At 31.0% G+C, this 18,763-nt stretch overlaps 1 protein-coding gene across 1 annotated transcript in view; it reads left to right on the top strand.

The window, feature by feature from the left end:
- Positions 1–18,763, top strand: part of LOC111696119 (uncharacterized) — a 35,038-nt gene that overhangs the window by 1,623 nt on the left and 14,652 nt on the right. The window contains exons 2-11 of the mRNA XM_023465667.1: positions 881–1,073; positions 1,148–1,575; positions 3,730–3,787; positions 6,935–7,042; positions 7,598–7,651; positions 8,131–8,282; positions 8,352–8,464; positions 9,070–9,160; positions 14,007–14,096; positions 15,112–15,206. Of these exons, the coding sequence (XP_023321435.1) occupies positions 881–1,073; positions 1,148–1,575; positions 3,730–3,787; positions 6,935–7,042; positions 7,598–7,651; positions 8,131–8,282; positions 8,352–8,464; positions 9,070–9,160; positions 14,007–14,096; positions 15,112–15,206 (1,382 nt within the window). The remainder of the gene's footprint in view (positions 1–880; positions 1,074–1,147; positions 1,576–3,729; positions 3,788–6,934; positions 7,043–7,597; positions 7,652–8,130; positions 8,283–8,351; positions 8,465–9,069; positions 9,161–14,006; positions 14,097–15,111; positions 15,207–18,763) is intronic.

Below are 18,763 nucleotides of genomic sequence, written 5' to 3'. Positions count from 1 at the left end.
CAGAGCAGTATACTGATCACGTGTCTCCGCCTGTATCACGTGACCACTTTACTGCACTGCCATTGGTGGAACTTCTGGTCAAGTAATACGGAAGTATAAATAATATTATGAATTAAATCTATTAAAAATAGAAATAACAAATATAAAATTAGAATTGGAGTAAATCTAAGTTACAATTAGCTTTCTCTGGGATATCATAGTTTTCTGATTGGTTGCTTATTTACTGAATTTGATCTATTTAAACTCTCTACTTTTATACAAAATTGTATATATATTAATTTTCGTATAAATTTGTCACAGTTTTATATCAATTTCTCGAGATAGGAACATCAGATATAACTTTCATGGGTCGCGATCGAGATCTAAAGTGATTAGCTTTCAGCCTATACCCCCCTTTCATTTTCTTTAGTCCCTTTAAGCTGACATTTCAGTTTTATACACAACCAAGTTCTATACACGTACTTTCAAATATTTAAACAAGCCCTTTAATTATACGAAATATTAACAGAATTTGAACTTACATCCAACTACATAATTAAAAAAGAAGGAGAAAAAAACCTTTTCAATTACGGATTATAGGATAAGGATTTTTTTCATTATGATGCTTGTCAAATAGTACAAAGATAAGTTATTTTTTAAAGGAACAAATATTCTGTTTCAAATGTCTTATTTTTCCACCAACAGAAAAACGTTTACTATAACTTTAGCTGAATACGAAAGGATTTACATTAGATTTTACAGTTTACTTTTTTAATACAAAATTACGTTCTGGATTTTAAATGTGAAAAATTCAAATGAGAAAATCAAGAAAAAAACTATAAACAAAAAAATTTATTGCAAAAACTTGAGTTCCAAAACAAAATCGTATTTTTTATATTAGGACCTGAACATCCTCTTTCTCCAGTGGTGTTTAAACAAAACCCTCAGATACCCTTTAGACCTACAACAACAATAAGAGTAGATTCCACGGAGACAGGATCCAGGATCGAATCTAGCACTGAGGGTCGGTTCTCCTCAGAAAGTAGCAGAAAATCCTCAATAAGGTCGTCATCCACCTGTATACCAATGCTCAGGTAAAAATCTGCACAATATTGACTTGAATTTACTAAATGCAAAGCTTCCAAATCTTGAAAAAAGCTCATTTCAGTGTGCCTACATTTGAATCTAAAGATGGTCTTCTTAGTCCGGTTCAATTAGTCCTGTCTCCACACAACCGGAACTTCTCTGGTTCAGCTCTATCTCTGCGCTCCTCCTACTCAACCCAATCAATCATGAGCGAAGCCTCGACTATCTTTGGCCCGGAGAAAGAGCAGGTTCTCACAGAACGAATGAGACTCATCGTTGATTCCTTCCAAAGCCGTGCTCGGCGAGTAAAACAAAGATTAGAACAGCCTCCTACCCCTACAGACGATGGATCAGAGAACGAAGACGTCCTAGTTGGACCAAGACGTCTTCTTGATGATTTCGCGGATATTAAAGACTCCGAAAATCCAATAATGATGGGAACTGGAGATAAGTGGAGAGATTTACTGAGAAGGATTGAGTTTATAGATCCTAGGGGGCACATTAACATAGGAAATCAAAAATCAATTAAAATCCAAATGGTTCCTTTTAAATCATTTCATTTCTAATACGTCGTATCGTAAAAAAATCAATTTAATTCCAAAAATCATTTCGATATAAAAACCTATAGTCATCGATTATTCGTTTTGTATATAAAACAAATAAGAAATATAATGAAACAATAACTGTATACGAATGCGCCGAAAAAAAACATTGACTTTAGGTTGTAATAATATCTGAATGATTTGTTTGAAATTAAATTGATTATTTTACGATACGAGTCGTATATTGCAATTTTCTGAATTTGTATGGACGCTATACGTTTTTCAGTAATATCAGTTTTTAACAATTTTCTCCTCATAGACGCAACGGATAGAAGTAAGATTAGTACCGATCAAAAGCGATTATTTTTCGCCGTAAGCCTATACGCCCTTTTATTTTTCGCGAACACTCCCTTTAAGGGCCTGCCTCAGTCTACAAAGCTTTTGATTGGGCCCATGTGTGTGTTTAAAACAGGGTTTGAACAAAAGAAATCTTTTTCATTTTTTGGGAAAGGTTAGTAAGATAAAAGTTTGTCTCTTCATGGGTTTGTGTAGAAAAAAAGAAACGATCTAGATCTTTATAGAAATCAGCTGTATTTTAGAAAGATTTTGGTTTTTATTCTTGAGTCATGCGAAAACTATAAGTCAAAAAGCTCATATACCAGTCAAAATTACACTTTGCATGGTTAACAAAAGATCGTATCTATTTTAGACAATGGCAAACAAATGTAGTTAAAAATCTCAACTAAGTTTTTTGGCATAATTATATAGATATTCTTAAATATTGTTGTGATATATTTTTGAAAAAAATATTTTGGGGGAAAGGGTGCAAGGAAATATATAAAGTCAATATAAATATATACTCATATATATTTTGAATTAATTTTCTTAATAGTTTTCTGAGTGTTGACTGTTGAAGGATTGATGAAACTTTTAATTGTTTCCTTGCTTCAAGTCAAAGGGGGCTGGGGTTTGGGGGCATAATCTGGTAACACAAGGGTTGCGGTTTTGCTTAATATCATAACAAAAGTTGTCTTCTAATTTCTTAAATATTATTTGCCACAAATTATTTATTGACTTATTGATTGATTTTACCTATGCAATATTTATCAAATACGATTTTCAATTGTTAATTTCTTGATTTTTTCTGTTTTAAAATCTATCTAATTTATTTGGTTCAATCAAATTCTGATTTTAATGTATTTTTAAGTAAAGATAAATATTTATCTGTTTATTTAATTTGTATTAATTTAGTAAGTAATCTAGATAATGAAACTATTTTATCGATTAAAATTTACAATTTACAATAAATAGCTAAGATGTGAGCAGTGTTTAATGCATACAATTATAGGTCATTCCTTAGGTTTATACATATTGGTAAACTGCTTGGCTGCATAAAAAATAAAAGACAAATTAGAAATATCACAAACTAGGTTTTTATCATTTAATTCGTGTTCACAAAATCACAAGATTTGTACCGTCATAAAAACAATTTATTGCTTATTAGTTTCAGATACAGAAAATTCTTTTCCGATAAAACAATCTTCGTGAAAAGTTTTCTACTAGAAAATTTGGTTCTTTTGAACATTCGTAATCTGCTAAAAGTCTCCTCGCAATTTGTTCAAAGGAAACTTTGTTACTGTTTACTTTTTACTTTTTAAAGAGACTCTGTTCCCGTAATTTCAAGGGACTCTCCATTCATAGAGGGGCATGTCCGATTATTATTGAAAGGGACAGACTGGCTGCATACTCAGTATAACTACCTTACATAGGCGGTCTGTCCCTTTAAAGCTTATTTTGGTTGAATTCGTAAAATAGCAATAATTTTCAGTTGGGATTTCTCTATCATATTAGAATTTCTTTTAAGAATCAATGGGAAAATTATTAGAATTAAATACTTTTCAACTCAGAAAAAGTTTCTTTTTAAGGTCACCAGTGATTACAATGACAGTAACTTTTAAATGCAAGATTTGTTTGCTTAATAAAAAATAAAATATACAAAAAACCCATATTCCACGGAAGACCAGGGTCCAGGTGTTTCATGTGCTTCCGATGCTTTGGTTCTGAAATTACAAGGATATTTTTATATTAATATTTCTGTTTGGTTGATTGATTGATTGATTAGCCTGGCTAGCTGTGATGACAATTTGCTTTGTGTACAACGCTTGGTGTATACCATTCAGGTCAGTTAATACTTCTATGCATCTGAATTTTAAATATATTAAATATCATATATAGACTAAAATCCCCTCCCCTTCTTATTTCCGTATTTTAAAGCGAGCTTCATTAAGACATTTTCTATAAAATCTGTACATAAGGGCATTGGCGTTTTTATGTTACCTTGATTAAAAATAATGACTAAACTAAACAAAAAACCATTTTTGAAGTAGAATCATTTTTAGTTTTTCTCAAAATGTGATATGGAATCAGACCCCTGAAAGATTTGGATTAAACTTGTTTTTCGTTTTTCAGAAACAATTTTTTTTTATTAATTTATGTATTAAAAACATCTTTATCCCTGAGTAAGAGCAGAGTCTGAAAAAATGGCAAATCATTTTATCCATGATGATGACCATCATTTTTATTTTATATTTTTCAATGATTTTCTACAGTTAACTCAAACCTTTCAACTAGAAACGTAAAACAATGTTTCAGAAATTATTCCATCATGCATATTTAATATTTAATTTCAATTCTGAATTAAAACCGCACTTTTATATAATTTTTTAGTAAAAAATGTAAGCACTCCCCTGGACAAAATCCTGACTACGCCCCTGCGTGATACCCACATAAATCTTGTACAAACTAAAGAACAATACATACGATTGTAAACTGTTGTTCTAACCAAAAAGTGTGATTGAGCCAATCTCTCCGGTTTCTAACAACTCCTATAAGATCTAGAATACGTGATAATCCAACTCTATTTATCTATATAATAAAACAAGACATTAGTATATATATATATATATATATATGTTGCGTATAGCCGGCCAAACGGCTGGACTGACTGGGCTAAATTTTTTTGTGGACACTCATGGGTGGCCGGGGGGTGTCATAGCCTAAAAAAAATCGAATTTTTTTTTCAATTTTTTTAAAAAATATTTTTTTTTCTCAATTTTTTTTCCACGGGCAACACCGGGCCCTTCACTTCTTATATTTTTCACTTCTAGTTGTAAATAAATCAGATTTTTTCCACGTATCAAGGTTTATCAGAGAAAGCGTAATGGCACTAATTTCTTTTAATATTTGAAAGTACAGTTCAAGTAACAAGAATAGAATAGAAAACTCCAAACTCTTATGATGGCCTTAAGTGAAAATAATTTCGAAAATGAAGAATTACTAAGTTACACGGAATAACGGAAGACATATGAATCTCAGTAACAGAACTCTTCAATTTTCAACCTTTTGACTGAGCACTTTAGCATTTTATTATATGTTATCGCAGTAATTTATAATATTTACAACTACTTATTAGGAAAGATATTTCTAGAAAAATAGTTTACACAATTTTATCGTCTTTTGAGATGAAAATGCGCGAATTTTTTCACCAAAACTTGGCAGAGCGGGTCGTTATTTTACTTAATTGTCCTAAGGGACGTAAACAAGTAACATGACGTCCCTCTGATGAGACTGACGAGGAAATCATAGGTCGGTAATGTTGGTAAAAAGGCGGTAAAAATTGTAGTAATTCGATCACGATTAAAAAGGATCAAAAATTGCATCTCAGATATATGAAAATTACGTGAGTTTTAGGGAAGCTATCTCTATATTGTAAATAGAAAATAGAAATGGAATAAAGTAACTCTATTGATGTCAACTGCACCAGTGTTTAATCTTCTTGCAGGACTTCTTTAATCTATCTCTAGGATCTATAGAGATAGATCTCTGAAAAGAAAAACATGGCGGCATCAATTACTTCTACTAAATGCCGCAAAACAGCGTTTAGACTTGCGAAAGGTGTTTGACTTATTTTTAAAACGTTATTGATTTTCGGTAAAGTGAAAGGGAAATAAATAATGTACATAATAATATTTGCAACTACTTTACAGGGAAATTTAGGAAATTTTATTTTACCAAGGGTTCATGCAAACCAGTTGTAGTCGAGGGGCCTCGTGGTACAGAATATGGTCATCCGTGTTGTGACGAGGATCGGGTCAGTACACGCTGTTATCTGGCAGGCCGTTACAAACTGGGCAGGTCCTGTTCGAATTCAAATTTACTACGGCCCAGAGTGTAGTGCCCATTGGTACCTTTTAACATGAAAACGATAGCGTTAACTTTTACAAAATCAAATCAATATTACTAACGTCACTATTTAAAGAAGGAGCGAACGAGAATTATTCCTTTGAGAAACAAAAAAATCTCCGTCATCGATACGTTCTTTTAATAGAACCATATAGTGAATCAATGATGGCACTATTCATTAGATAGTTACATTCAAAATCTTTTTAATATGGCGCATTTGCTTAATGTATTTAATCCTTTAAACTACAATGAAATTTTATGAATTACCCTCAGCTATAAACAGGGAATCAAAAATGTATTTAGTTTTAATAATATAATTTAACGATAGAGATTATGAAGAATTAATATATAAAGAAACTGACTTGTCACAAATTCCTTTCTTTAATAATTTTATCTATGAAACCTGTTGTCGTACAGGTTGACCTTTGATATTACAAGCTATGATTTTACAAACTATGATCATCCAAAGCTGCTGGAAGGGACAGTCAACAGAAGGAGAAAAGGAAAATAAGATGACAAGAAGAAGTATAATAGAATATTTCTGTATAATCAAAAAGTTCATAATAATTTTAAAAAAATATAATCAATTAGTTAAAGTTTTAGACATCATTTCACCATCTGGGGGAAAATATAAGGATTAGAAAATTGGATTTGGAGGAGACACAAAGCTCCAATCGTTGCATAATCCGAACCGGAGATTTAATGGTCTTGAAGTTGTACTGCACGTATATGGAGTCACGTGTACCTACCAGTCTAGTCTAAAGTATAAAGTCGACCCAGCACGTTTTTTACAACAAATATAGGCTGGCCAGATCTATCTGGAGAGTTCCTTAGTTATAGAAGAGTTCGGGTCAGGGTAGAAGAGAAGTTTTGTATTGTGTATGTTATGTTGGTGACAATGAGAAACTATTTTTAATTTCGTTATTTTCTTGTCAATTCTTCATCCCTTCCCACTAATCCTTCGGCTGTTCTTTCAACCTTCACGAAATCTTTTATTTTTAACTCTTCTCCCTCCCTCCCTCCCTCCCTCCCTCCCTTACTTCTTGTAATTTTACCCGTTTCCAAATTATTTTTTGTTTGTTTAGGTTTTTCTTCCCTCAGTATCAAAACTCGGAGAACCAGATATCCTGGTTTATTGCTGACTATACTTGTGATTTCTTGTGCCTTCTTGATATACTAGTATTTAAATACAGGAGAGAATATCTTTAATAACATTTTAGGAAATTGACACTTTTTTACAAACGTGATTATATGAAACTTATTTGCTTGTGGACACTCCTATTAAAAAATAAAATGTAAAACAGGTTGAAATCCTTAGCTAACATTTTATATGCACTTTGCTTGTCTGTCTGTTTGTTTGTTTAATACACTTTGCTTGTCTGTCTGTTTGTTTGTTTAATATACATTTTGCTTGTCTGTCTGTTTGTTTGTTTTATATACTTCGCTTGGGTGTCTGTTTGTTTGTTTTATATACACTTTGCTTGTCTGTCTGTTTTTTGTTTTATAAACACTTTTCTTGGGTGCCTGTTTGTTTGTTTTATATACACTTTGCTTGTCTTTCTGTTTGTTTGTTTTATATACACTTTTTTGTCTGTCTGTTTGTTTGTTTTATATAAACTTCGCTTGTCTGTCTGTTTGTCTGTATCCAATAAACGTGAAAACTGTCAACAGCTTAATTTATCACAAGAAAAGGGGGTGGCGAAAAATGCCTAGTTAGATAAACAAGATATTAACTCTAATTGATACAGACTAATGTTTATGGAGAGTGGATTCTGGGTCAAGGATAAACGACGGCTAATTAGGAACTAGAAATATTATAAAAAACCGAAACTTTTTCATTAGTTTTTGTTTTGGTTTCCGGACCGGATGTTCGATGAAATGATGTTTAATAAAAGAATGATAAAATGTTTGTTAATATATTTAAGGAAAGGATATTTAGTAAAAGAATGTCAATTAAATGATGTTTAATGAAAGGATGTTCCATGAGAAGATGTTTGTTAATATATTTAAGGAAAGGATATTTAGTTAAAGGATGTTTAATGAAAGGATGTTTTATGAAAGGATATTTAGTTAAAGGATGTTTTATGAAAGGATATTTAGTTAAAGGATGTTTAATGAAAGAATGTTTAATGAAAGGATGTTTAATAAAAGTATGTTTAATAAAGGATGTTTAATGAAAGGATGTTTAATGAAAGGATGTTTAATGAAAGGATGTTTAATGAAAGGATGTTTAATGAAAGTATGTTTAATGAAGTTGTATAATATTGGTGTGAGTATACAGACACTATCTGAAGGAGGGATCCTTTATACTTGATCTCCTATCCCTGCTACCCCTGGAGATAATGTATATATGGTTCGGAACCCGAGCAACCCTTCTCAGAATAAACAGACTTCTTAAGTTCGGAGACTTTTTAGAATTCTTTAAACGTTTAGGTAAAATTTTTACAATTGAAACCTAAATAAAAGATTAATCTTTACCCCAGAATTAAATTTTGTGTCTAGATGCTACAACAAGTCGTCTCCAGTATGCTCTACGGTTACTCAAGACAGTGATTTATATGCTCTATCTTATTCATCTTAATGCTTGTGCATACTTCGCTATATCTGCCTATCAAGTTTGTATTTTATATTATTTTCTTGTTCTTGATTTCTTTTCGACTCCGTTTTATGTACTTAATCATTGAAAATAACGAATTAAATAAGTTTGAAATATCAAAGGTTCAAGAATTAGGTTGCAAAGATAAAGATCAGTAAATTATAGTCCAAATTCATTTTCTTAATTTATGACTGTTCATAAACCCTTTCTAAAGGGGTATAGCTAGTATAGCTATTATATCTAGTATAGCTAGTATAACTAGTATAGCTAGTATGGCTAGTATAGCTAGAATAGCTTGTATATCTAGTATAGCTATTATAGCTAGTATAGCTAGTATAGCTAGTACAGCTAGTACAGCTAGTACAGCTAGTATAGCTAGTATAGCAAGTATAGCTAGCATAGCTAGTACAGCTAGTATAACTAATATAACTAGTATAGCTTGTATATCTAGTATAGCTAGTATAGCTAGTATAGCTAGTATAGCTAGTACAGCTAGTAGAAATCTGAAGAAAAAAATTGAATTTTTATCAGATACATACATAGTTTAAAAATTTCTTCTTTTAAAGATTTAAAATCATAAGCTTTGTTTAAAATCTGCATAAATAATAAAATAATTCATTTCAGGGGTTAGGATCAAACTCCTTTGTTTTTGATGGAGAAGGATCGTCTTATATCCGGTGTTTCTACTTTGCAACCAAAACAGCAACTTCAATTGGTGAGTAATTTAAAGAATTTTGAGAAGCTCAATTTTTCAATTCTTTTATCTGAGAGTGGAATGACTGGTTCTGATTGAATAATGAAAGAGAATTAGATTATTATTTTGACCCACTTTGCAGAGATGGCAATGCCCGATTCACAACAGTACAATAGAAATCTTTATTTGATCAATAAAGGTTCAATTCTTTTATTTCTTTTTGTTTTCATGAAGTAGAAATGCTGAAGTCACTTTTGTAGAGAAACCACAATTGAAAATATTAAGGTTTCAAAATTATAAACATTCATATCTAATTCATATTTGATCAGACAAAGGGTACTATTGTGAATCTATCTTTACCATCTTCTATGCATGTAGGGTCCCTTTGAGAGGAAGATATCTGTATTTAAGCAATCATGTTTCTGAAAATATCACTGAATCTTGATATATTTTTACTTTGAGGCTTTTAGAAAAATAAATATCACCATAACATGGGCTGGAAATATCATAACTTAGGAATGGATTTCAAAATGAAATTTGCCTTCGTAAAATATCAGAGTTTTTTAAAAAAGATATTTGCGTTGATCAAACTTTTTTTCTGTTTTAAAGATCACAAATTATTGAATATATTTTTTAGTCTCCTAGACTAGAGCTAATAGCAGCGTTGCACCTTAAAAATTTGTCTGTATATTCCGAAATCTTTTAAATCGAGATTTTTTGGAGGCAAAATTCTCCATTTGAGCGGCCAAATACCACAAAAATACAAACAAACAAACAATAATATATAGATAAACGTCAAAGCGCAGGTGGAAACGATTTGGCCCAAATTCGTTGAAGGACCTCTCATGACAACAGGAAAAGTTTATGGTCAAACGAAAGTTTGAAAAGTTTTTTTAAATTTAAATTCGGAAATCAACGAATAAAAAATGGGACACCCACGCCCCCATAAAAATTTTTTGGATTGCAAAAAAATGGTGGCATGGAGATAGCATTACTTCTTTAAAATAAAATAATAAAATTGCTTTATAGTTGTAAAATGTGTAAATTGTTATTTCCTGAAGTGAAATCTAAGGCTCCAAGGCGTTGCGCGACACTTTAAAGTCGACCCAGTCTTGAAAATTGATGCAGTTTTACCTAGCAGTCTGGATCTATGTGTTGTTGAAACTTGAAACCAGGGTATAAAGGAGAGTGGTTTAGTGGAAATTTTATCCAAATCCAACACACTGCAATTACACATAATTACGTTTGCTAAAAAAAGTTCAATTGAAAAATTACATTAGCTGAGCTTTGTATTAACTAATTGACAAAATGGGTATTTTCCAGGAGAGTTATATTAACCTACTAAAAAAATTTTTATTTCCGATTCGTTCTTTTCTTTTCTTCACTTAAATTACAATTATTATAATATTTTTGGAATGTTTTTGAAAAAAAACTTTTCTAATTCCCTGAAACTGCAGTCCAATGTCAGATATAATATTTATAGATAACGAATAAATAACTAGACTAGATAAGGAAGAGTTATGTAGTGATTAACACTCCATAGATTCCCAATCCCCCCCCCCCCCCACGGTGTATTCATGTCTAGGTAAATATTGTAGAATGTAGATCTAGACCAACAAGGTTATAGTTTATACATTATCTTTAAAGGAACAATTACAGGTTTTGTTACGGGATGGACAAATGCAAAATTTAGATTTTGTGATTGTAGTCCATTAGTTTAAGAGATTTTTAAAAATATAATTTCTTCATTTTTCTAAAATATTTGATTTTTCCCCTGTAATATTCCTTCTAACTAATCGTAGACAGAAATTTGAAAAGAAAAAAAGATCTAAGTAATTTTAACTCTCTTCTTATCCCTCCCAGGCACCCTTTCCTGATGAAAATCCATTAAAAATAGAAAATCGTCCTGAACTGAGAACTTCAGAATTGGATAACCTTAATCCTGATCACTTAATCTGATTACCGTTTGTGGAAACTTTTAATCTTGTTTTTAATCCACTCTTTTTCCTACTGCATGTAATAAAGATACGTTAGATTACAAATACAGATGCTATATCCAAAGAAAATAGAATATATATTAGATTGGAATTTACTAGAAAAAAGGGTAAAACGGCCATTTTGTTGTACTGTTTTCATACTACAGGTGTTCTTCACATATTTGCGCTATATAACCTTTTGGGCCCTGGAACATCATTTTATAGAAAATCTAAAATTAATATTAAAAGAAAACCAAATTATGAAATAGGCTGGTTTCATAATTGACCAATGATCATTTCACATAGACTCTATGCCTTTCACTTCACAAACGATAATTCTGTTATAACTATAAATCAAATGATGTTTTTATTCACCTAATTCATTATAAAGTTTATTTAATAGATTTAAAAAATTCGAAATTCAAATGAATAGTCTAGGGAACATACTGTATTAATGTACTCTACTGCATATAATTTGTGAACATTTGCATGATTTTTACACTTTGAACTTCCTTTCAGACTGAAAGGGACTGACAAAATTCATACCGAAGGATTGTCTAAATTCCACTCTAATATATATTCTATTCTCTTTGGCTATATCGATTTGACTAATATCCGATTGAACTAAAGTCAGCTGTTCACAAGCATACTTTTAGAGCATTTAAACAAATATAAATTTAACCACGTTAATAATTGAAAATCATATTTTATCATATTTGAGGACTTTTGAACGTTAGTCTTAATCAACATTAATCCAAAACTTATTTTCGTTCAATTGATCATTAGTCCAATTGATATGACATCACAAATACGGGAAAATTAAAAGGTTTTTCAAAAGTTAAAGAGTGCATCTCTAATCTCTAGATATTAGACTAAAGATAGAGACTAAATTAGACTTGAGATCAGCAAAAAGAGAGGATCAATCATTGATCTCGATATCCACCATTCTAAAATTTTCAGATTATCTACTTTTTTTAGTAAATTTTTATCTATCTTTTAAAGAAATGAAAAAAGACACTTTTTCAAAAACACCCTTTAGGGAAATCAATCTAAAATAAGAAATGTTGTGTGAAAAATAATTTTACAAAATGAATTTTACAAAAGAAAAAACATGTAATAATTCAAAAAAAATTTTCAGACTTGTTCCTGAATTCGAAATTAAAGTCAAAATTCAGAAATGAAAAAAACCGTTGCAAGTTTCATGTCCAATAATGTCCATGTTTATTTTCTTCCTTTCCTTCTTAGATCTAGAGTTCAGTTTCTTCCTTTACTTCTTAGATCGAGAGTTTAGTTTCTTCCTTTACTTCTTAAATCGAGAGTTTAGTTTCTTCCATTCCTTCTTAAATCGAGAGTTTAGTTTCTTCCATTCCTTCTTAGATTGAGAGTTTAGTTTCTTCCTTTCCTTCTTAGATCGAGAGTTCAGTTTCTACTTTTCATTCTTAGATCTAGAGTTCAGTTTCTTCCTTTCCTTCTTTGTTCTAGAGTTCAGTTTCATCCTTTCCTTCGTATATCTAGAGTTTAGTTTCTTCCTTTCCTTCTTAGATCGAGAGTTTAGTTTCTTCCTTTCCTTCTTAGATCGAGAGTTTAGTTTCTTCCTTTCCTTCTTAGATCAAGAGTTTAGTTTCTTCCTTTCCTTCTTAGATCTAGAGTTCAGTTTCTAAATTTCCTTCTTAGATCTAGAGTTCAGTTTCTTCCTTTCCTTCTTAGATCAAGAGTTTAGTTTCTTCATTTCCTTCTTAGATCTAGAGTTCAGTTTCTTCCTTTCCTTCTTAGATCAAGAGTTTAGTTTCTTCCTTTCCTTCTTAGATCTAGAGTTTAGTTTCTTTCTTTCCTTCTTAGATCGAGAGTTCAGTTTTTCTTATCTTTCTTGGATTAAAAGTTTAGTTTTCCGTTTTCCCTCTTAGATCTAAAATTTAATTTCTTCCTTTCCTTCTTAGATCGAGGTTTAGTTTCAGTCCGTTTTATCAAGATTTGTAGATTATACTTGTTAGAGTAAAGTGCGTTATTTGGTTAAAGTTAATCCTTTTCAGATTTCAGGGAAAAATACCTTTTACTCTGCACTATAGTTAAGCACAAATTGTTTGAAAAACATACATATTCTAAAGATATTTGAGTAAAAAACCGAAGAAAAACATGAAAATGATTCATCATTCACGGCTAAAGATACAAGCCTGACAATAATAAGTAATTTTGGTTAGGTTGACATCTCTATACTTGCAATAATAAAAGGGTTGAAAGATAGTTATAATCAAATTCAACAATTTATTATATAATGCAAATAACGCACTTTACTAAAACTATTCTATAATTCACACTGAATAGAAGTTCCAGTTTTTATTAAAGATAAATAGATAAAACTTCTTTTGTTTATACTCCCCCCTCCCCCGTCCCCTTGGGACTCTGAACGATAGTTATTTTCTTTCAATATCATTCAATCTAAAGGATGAAGAATACACAGAAAACTATTCAATATACAGCAGATATATATTAAATGGAATGTACAAATAATTGAAATAAATTAATATAAAATCTTATTTTCTAATCCTTATATCTTCGCAACCAAATGTCGTAGACCTTAGTTATTTAAAGCTATGAATTCTGTTAGATCAATAATTTAAGTTTGAAATATCAAAGGTTTACACCATCAGGTTGCAAAATTTGAGTGTATGAGAAAGATTCTATTTCTTTAATTATAACTTTGATTCTGTATGGGGGTCTTTTTTCTCCAATTTTTTAAAGCAAAAAAAATAAAAATTATTGTTCTTTGAAATAAAATATCGTTTAGAAAACTAATGATGTGTATTGAAATACATCTTAAGGACTGGATCTGGTAAGATTTTAAAGCATGAAAAGGATTGTATAATGTACTAAAAATTAATGTTTGTATTCAGGGAAGAACAACCGTCCGACGAATATATCCGAGATAGTATTCATGACATGTAGCTGGATGATGGGGGTATTCGTGTTCGCAATTCTAATAGGTTTGTATCCGTTTATATCACATCAATACATCACAATACAGGGGGACCCACAAAGAAAGAGACTTTAATTGGACTGTACGCGTAATTTCAAGTGACCTTCCATTTATAAAGTGGCTTGTCGGATTCAAAACGGTTACCTGCACACCAAGACTCAAATCCTTTCCATTTTTTATCTTTGAATATTAATAATTTTCAATTTTGGGTTCTCTTGCGGGTTTAAACTGCAGAATGTTAGAAACAACGAGTTTTCAAGGTAGAAAAACAAGGACGAAAATTACACATTATTAATCAGATAAATGTTACGTGGTACCGCGTTGTGAAGTATAGCTTGAAATTAGAAAGACGTAGTCCCTTTAATGACACATTTAACCATGGTAAAATATAATTGTACTTCACTGCGCCTTTTGTACATTATCAATGCTGTACAGTACATAAGTCAGACGACAAGAGTTAGGTTTTACAGCTTAGGAAGGAAGAGCTAACCAGTGCAATACCATTTCTGAGTTCTGTATCTGGTCATGCTTTACTATTTGACTAAGCCTGCAGGGTAGTTGGTTGCAATGATGACATTGAACCCTTGAGTCAACTCTAACTCTTAAATTAAAAATAACTAGGGTGGAAACCCAGCATTGCCGGGAAGCTAAACTTTTTAAATAATAGTCATTTTAGAATTTTTAAACCTAACTAAGAATATTACCGTGGTTCTACCGAGTTCCCCAAGTCAAAATTGAATGCAAATCTGTCAGGGGTTCATAAGTTTTTATTATACATACAAACAAACAAACATGAAGAAAATACTACTTTATATCTATAGATGCTAAAATGAACTATGAGTTCAACAAGCAAGAAAACTGGGGTGGAAGGGGGGAGGGGGGGATTAATCTTGTTTGTAATGAACAATGACAAATCATCAGTCATAATTGTTTTCTCCATTTTTCCCTTTTTTTATGGTCTCAATGTTTTTGGGTTTTTTTTTCAGTCTGATATCTCTGAAAACTAAATTGTTTTGTAACAGGTAACATTCGTGATATCCTGGGCAGTGCCATGCACAATCATACTGAGTTCAGAAGAAAGATGGATGCTGTTACTCATTTCATGCAGATGTTTAAGGTAGGATTTAATTTTATTTAACATTAGCTAAAGTGACCGCGGCGTTGCCCAGGGTAATCATAGTTACTCCCGCCGTTTACCCGCGCATGGTCGTAAATTATAGATATAGCTATTTTTCAATATTAAAGTGGATGAGAACTTAGAATCTTAAAACCAAGTTAAGATCATTGTTGTGGTTTCCCCGAGTTCTCCAATCAAAATTTGAGGCAAATCGGTCAACTGGTTCATGATTTATGATCGTACATAAAAACAAACAAACAAACAGAGATTATCTCTGGGTTCAATATTATCTCCTGGTTATATTTTTTCGCCAAGTTGAATATTATCTCTTGATTCAACATCTCCCCGTTCAATATTATATCCTGGTTAAAAATCATCTCCGGTTTCAGTATACTCTCTTAATTATAAATTATCTCCATGTTCAATATACTTCTTTAAATATAAATTATCTCCAGGTTCAATATACTTCCTTAAATATAAATTATCTCAAGGTTCAATATTATCTCTTGATTATAAATTATCTCCAGGTTCAATATACTCCCTTAAATATAAATTATCNCTTCCTTCTCCTTCTTTCTATCCCGTGGAGAACCTCTTGAAAGATCTTGAAACTCAATTTTATTTTTGCATTTTACTATTTTATTCGATTATTTCCAGAATGTTGGAAACTGGAGAATAATTTGTATCGATGAAATTAACTAATTCTCCAATATAAATATATTTTATAAAAAAGATTATTTTTCTTTACAGGGAATACGTATACGTAATTTCAAGTGACATTTTAAACATTCATCTAAGTAAAAACTAGAAAAATAACGTTGTGATTATTGAAAGTCGTGGAATATTGACAATTTCCTTCTCGAGACGATGCATTAGAAACTTATGCATTAAGGAATGGAGTCTTTGCAACCAAATCTTATTTTTAATCCCTATATATTTACAGCGCAAGGTCGTAGACCTTAGATATTTCAAACTATAAATTATTATAAACAAAAGAATCTATGTTTGAAATATCAAAGGTTTACACCATCAGGTTGCACAGATATAGGGATTAGAAAATTTGAGTTTGCGGTAAAGACTCCATTTCTATGCAAATCACTTGTACAGCTAAAATAATTTTCAAGTTAGTTTGTGAAACAAGAATATCTCATTTATTCATGATCAGTACAGAGGTTTACAGGTTGAAGTTGTGAATCTCTCATGCCACATGAAATTATGTCTTCAGTCCATTATAAAATTCTAAATGACAAAAAACTGTATTTAATTGTAAAAAATAACTAAATTTGAAACAGAAAAACAGAAAACAATATGAACATTTTCGTAAATATTTTTCCAATAAATAAATAGAAATATGTTTGATAAACACCAGAAGAATTTGTAATTTGGAAAAATGATAAAATCAAAACAGTATCTTAGGGAAAATTAAATCTATCTAGAAAAGAAATTTATTTTTATTTTCTAAGATATCCCTCATTTTCATTGATTTTTCATTGAAAGCTATACATGTATGGTACGATCTCTGATAAATTGTAAAATATAAACGATTTAAAAAAAAACTATTGAGAATAATATTAAATACTAGTAAAACATTCTAATCTAAAGGAATTGAGTCTTTGCCACAAACTCTGATTTTCTAATCACTATATCTTTGGAACCAAATGTTGTATACCTTAGATATTTCAAACTATGAATTCTGTTAGATCAATTAATCTGAGTTTGAAATATCAAAGGTTTACAACATCGGTTTCTAAAGATATTGTGGTTTAAAAATTTGATTTTGTTCCAAAGACTCAATTCCTTTTAAATAACTTCAACTCTAATCAAACCCAAAAATAATTTGCAATTTTGTTGTGTTTAAAAATTCTATATCTACAAACTTTGAATGCATTTTAACAACATGTAGATAATTAAAAAGCATAGTATATAAATGTTCGGTTTAAGTCATTTATTTTGAATTAGATTTAAAACTTGACTTGATTTATTGAAGTTTTTCAGTGTGTTTAGTTAAATTATTAACTGATAGAAATGAGAAAAAATTTACAGCGTTTAAAAATTTTTAATCTTTCGTCCACTGAAAGTTATCATTAGAGTTATGTTTTGAATATTCATGACAGAAACAAATCTCAAGATCTGCAAACGGTCAACACAGAGCAAAATATGTATTTTTTAAATATAGAACTAACACCTAGCTACACTTTATTTACTCTATGATGATTTGATCATCCTCAGCACCAAATTTTAAATTAACAAAAAATGTCAGCTCATTCGGTCCAGCCGTTTGGCCGACTTTAGGCAACATATATATATGAATGTCTTGTTTTGTTATAAACTAGCTGGAATGCCCGGCGTTGCCCGTGGAAAAAAATGTCTGAAAAAAATAATTTACGATTTTTTAAGCCTTTATCACCAACCATGAGTGTCCACAAAAAAATTCGGTCCAGCCGTTTGGCTGACTATACGCAACATATATATGAATGTCTTGTTTTATTTTATAGACTAGCTGAAGTGCCAGGCGTTGCCCGTGGAAAAAAAATTGAAAAATGTTGAATTTTCTTTAAATTTTCGATTTTTTAGCCTATGACACCCCACGGCCACCCATAAGTGTTCTCAAAAAAATTCAGTCCAATCGGTCCAGCCGTTTTGTCGGCTATACGCAACATATATATGAATGTCTTGTTTTATTATATAGACCCGCGAAGGGCCGGGCGTTGCCCGTGGAAAAAAAAAGTTTTTAAAAAATGTTGAAACAAATTATTTTTTTTTGTTTGTTTTAGTCTATAACACCCCCTGGCCACCCATGAGTGTCCACAAAAAAATTTTGCCCAATCGGTCCAGCCGTTTGGCCGGCTATATGCAACATATATATGAATGTCTTGTTTTATTTTATAGACTAGCTGAAGTGCCAGGCGTTGCCCGTGGAAAAAAAATTGAAAAAAAAAAAAATATTTTGGCCACCCATGAGTGTCCACAAAAATTTTTTGCCCAATCGGTCCAGCCGTTTGGCCGGCTATATGCATCATATATATGAATGTCTCGTTTTATCATATAGAAAAACAATTAAATATGCAGATAGTCGTTGTATACTGCTGTTTAAGAATACTGGCCAATTTCCTAAATATCTTGATAATCCTTTTAAGAAGTAACAAGAATCCTGAACTTTTTTTAATATAAACATAACATTAAACTAATTTCTTATAAAAATTGGTCGTGTGTTTTATTCTTCCCAGTCTGTACCTAGACAATAAGATATTTAAAAATTGAAAAGTATAATTGTCAGAATAAGCTTAAATAGATGATTTAGTTTATCCCATAAAGGCTTAGTTACCAAGATATTTTATCTTTACTTTTGTGACATATGGTGTACTTTGTATTAATACCGTAAACCTCTTTCTTTTTTCATATCTTCTCTGTCACAGTAGGATATTATATTATTGAATCTTACCAGATAGACTAGAGATAGGCAGAGATAGACTGAAAAAAGACCAGGGATAGATGAGGGATAGATGAGGGATAGATCAGGGATAGATCAGGGATACATAAAGGATAGATCAGGGATA

Source organism: Eurytemora carolleeae, unplaced genomic scaffold, assembly GCF_000591075.1.
Source record: "Eurytemora carolleeae unplaced genomic scaffold, Eaff_2.0 scaffold11, whole genome shotgun sequence".
In the NCBI taxonomy this organism is placed as follows: Eukaryota; Metazoa; Arthropoda; class Copepoda; order Calanoida; family Temoridae; genus Eurytemora; species Eurytemora carolleeae.
Note: the sequence above shows the minus strand (reverse complement) of the source record. Positions and strands in the feature narration are given on the sequence as shown.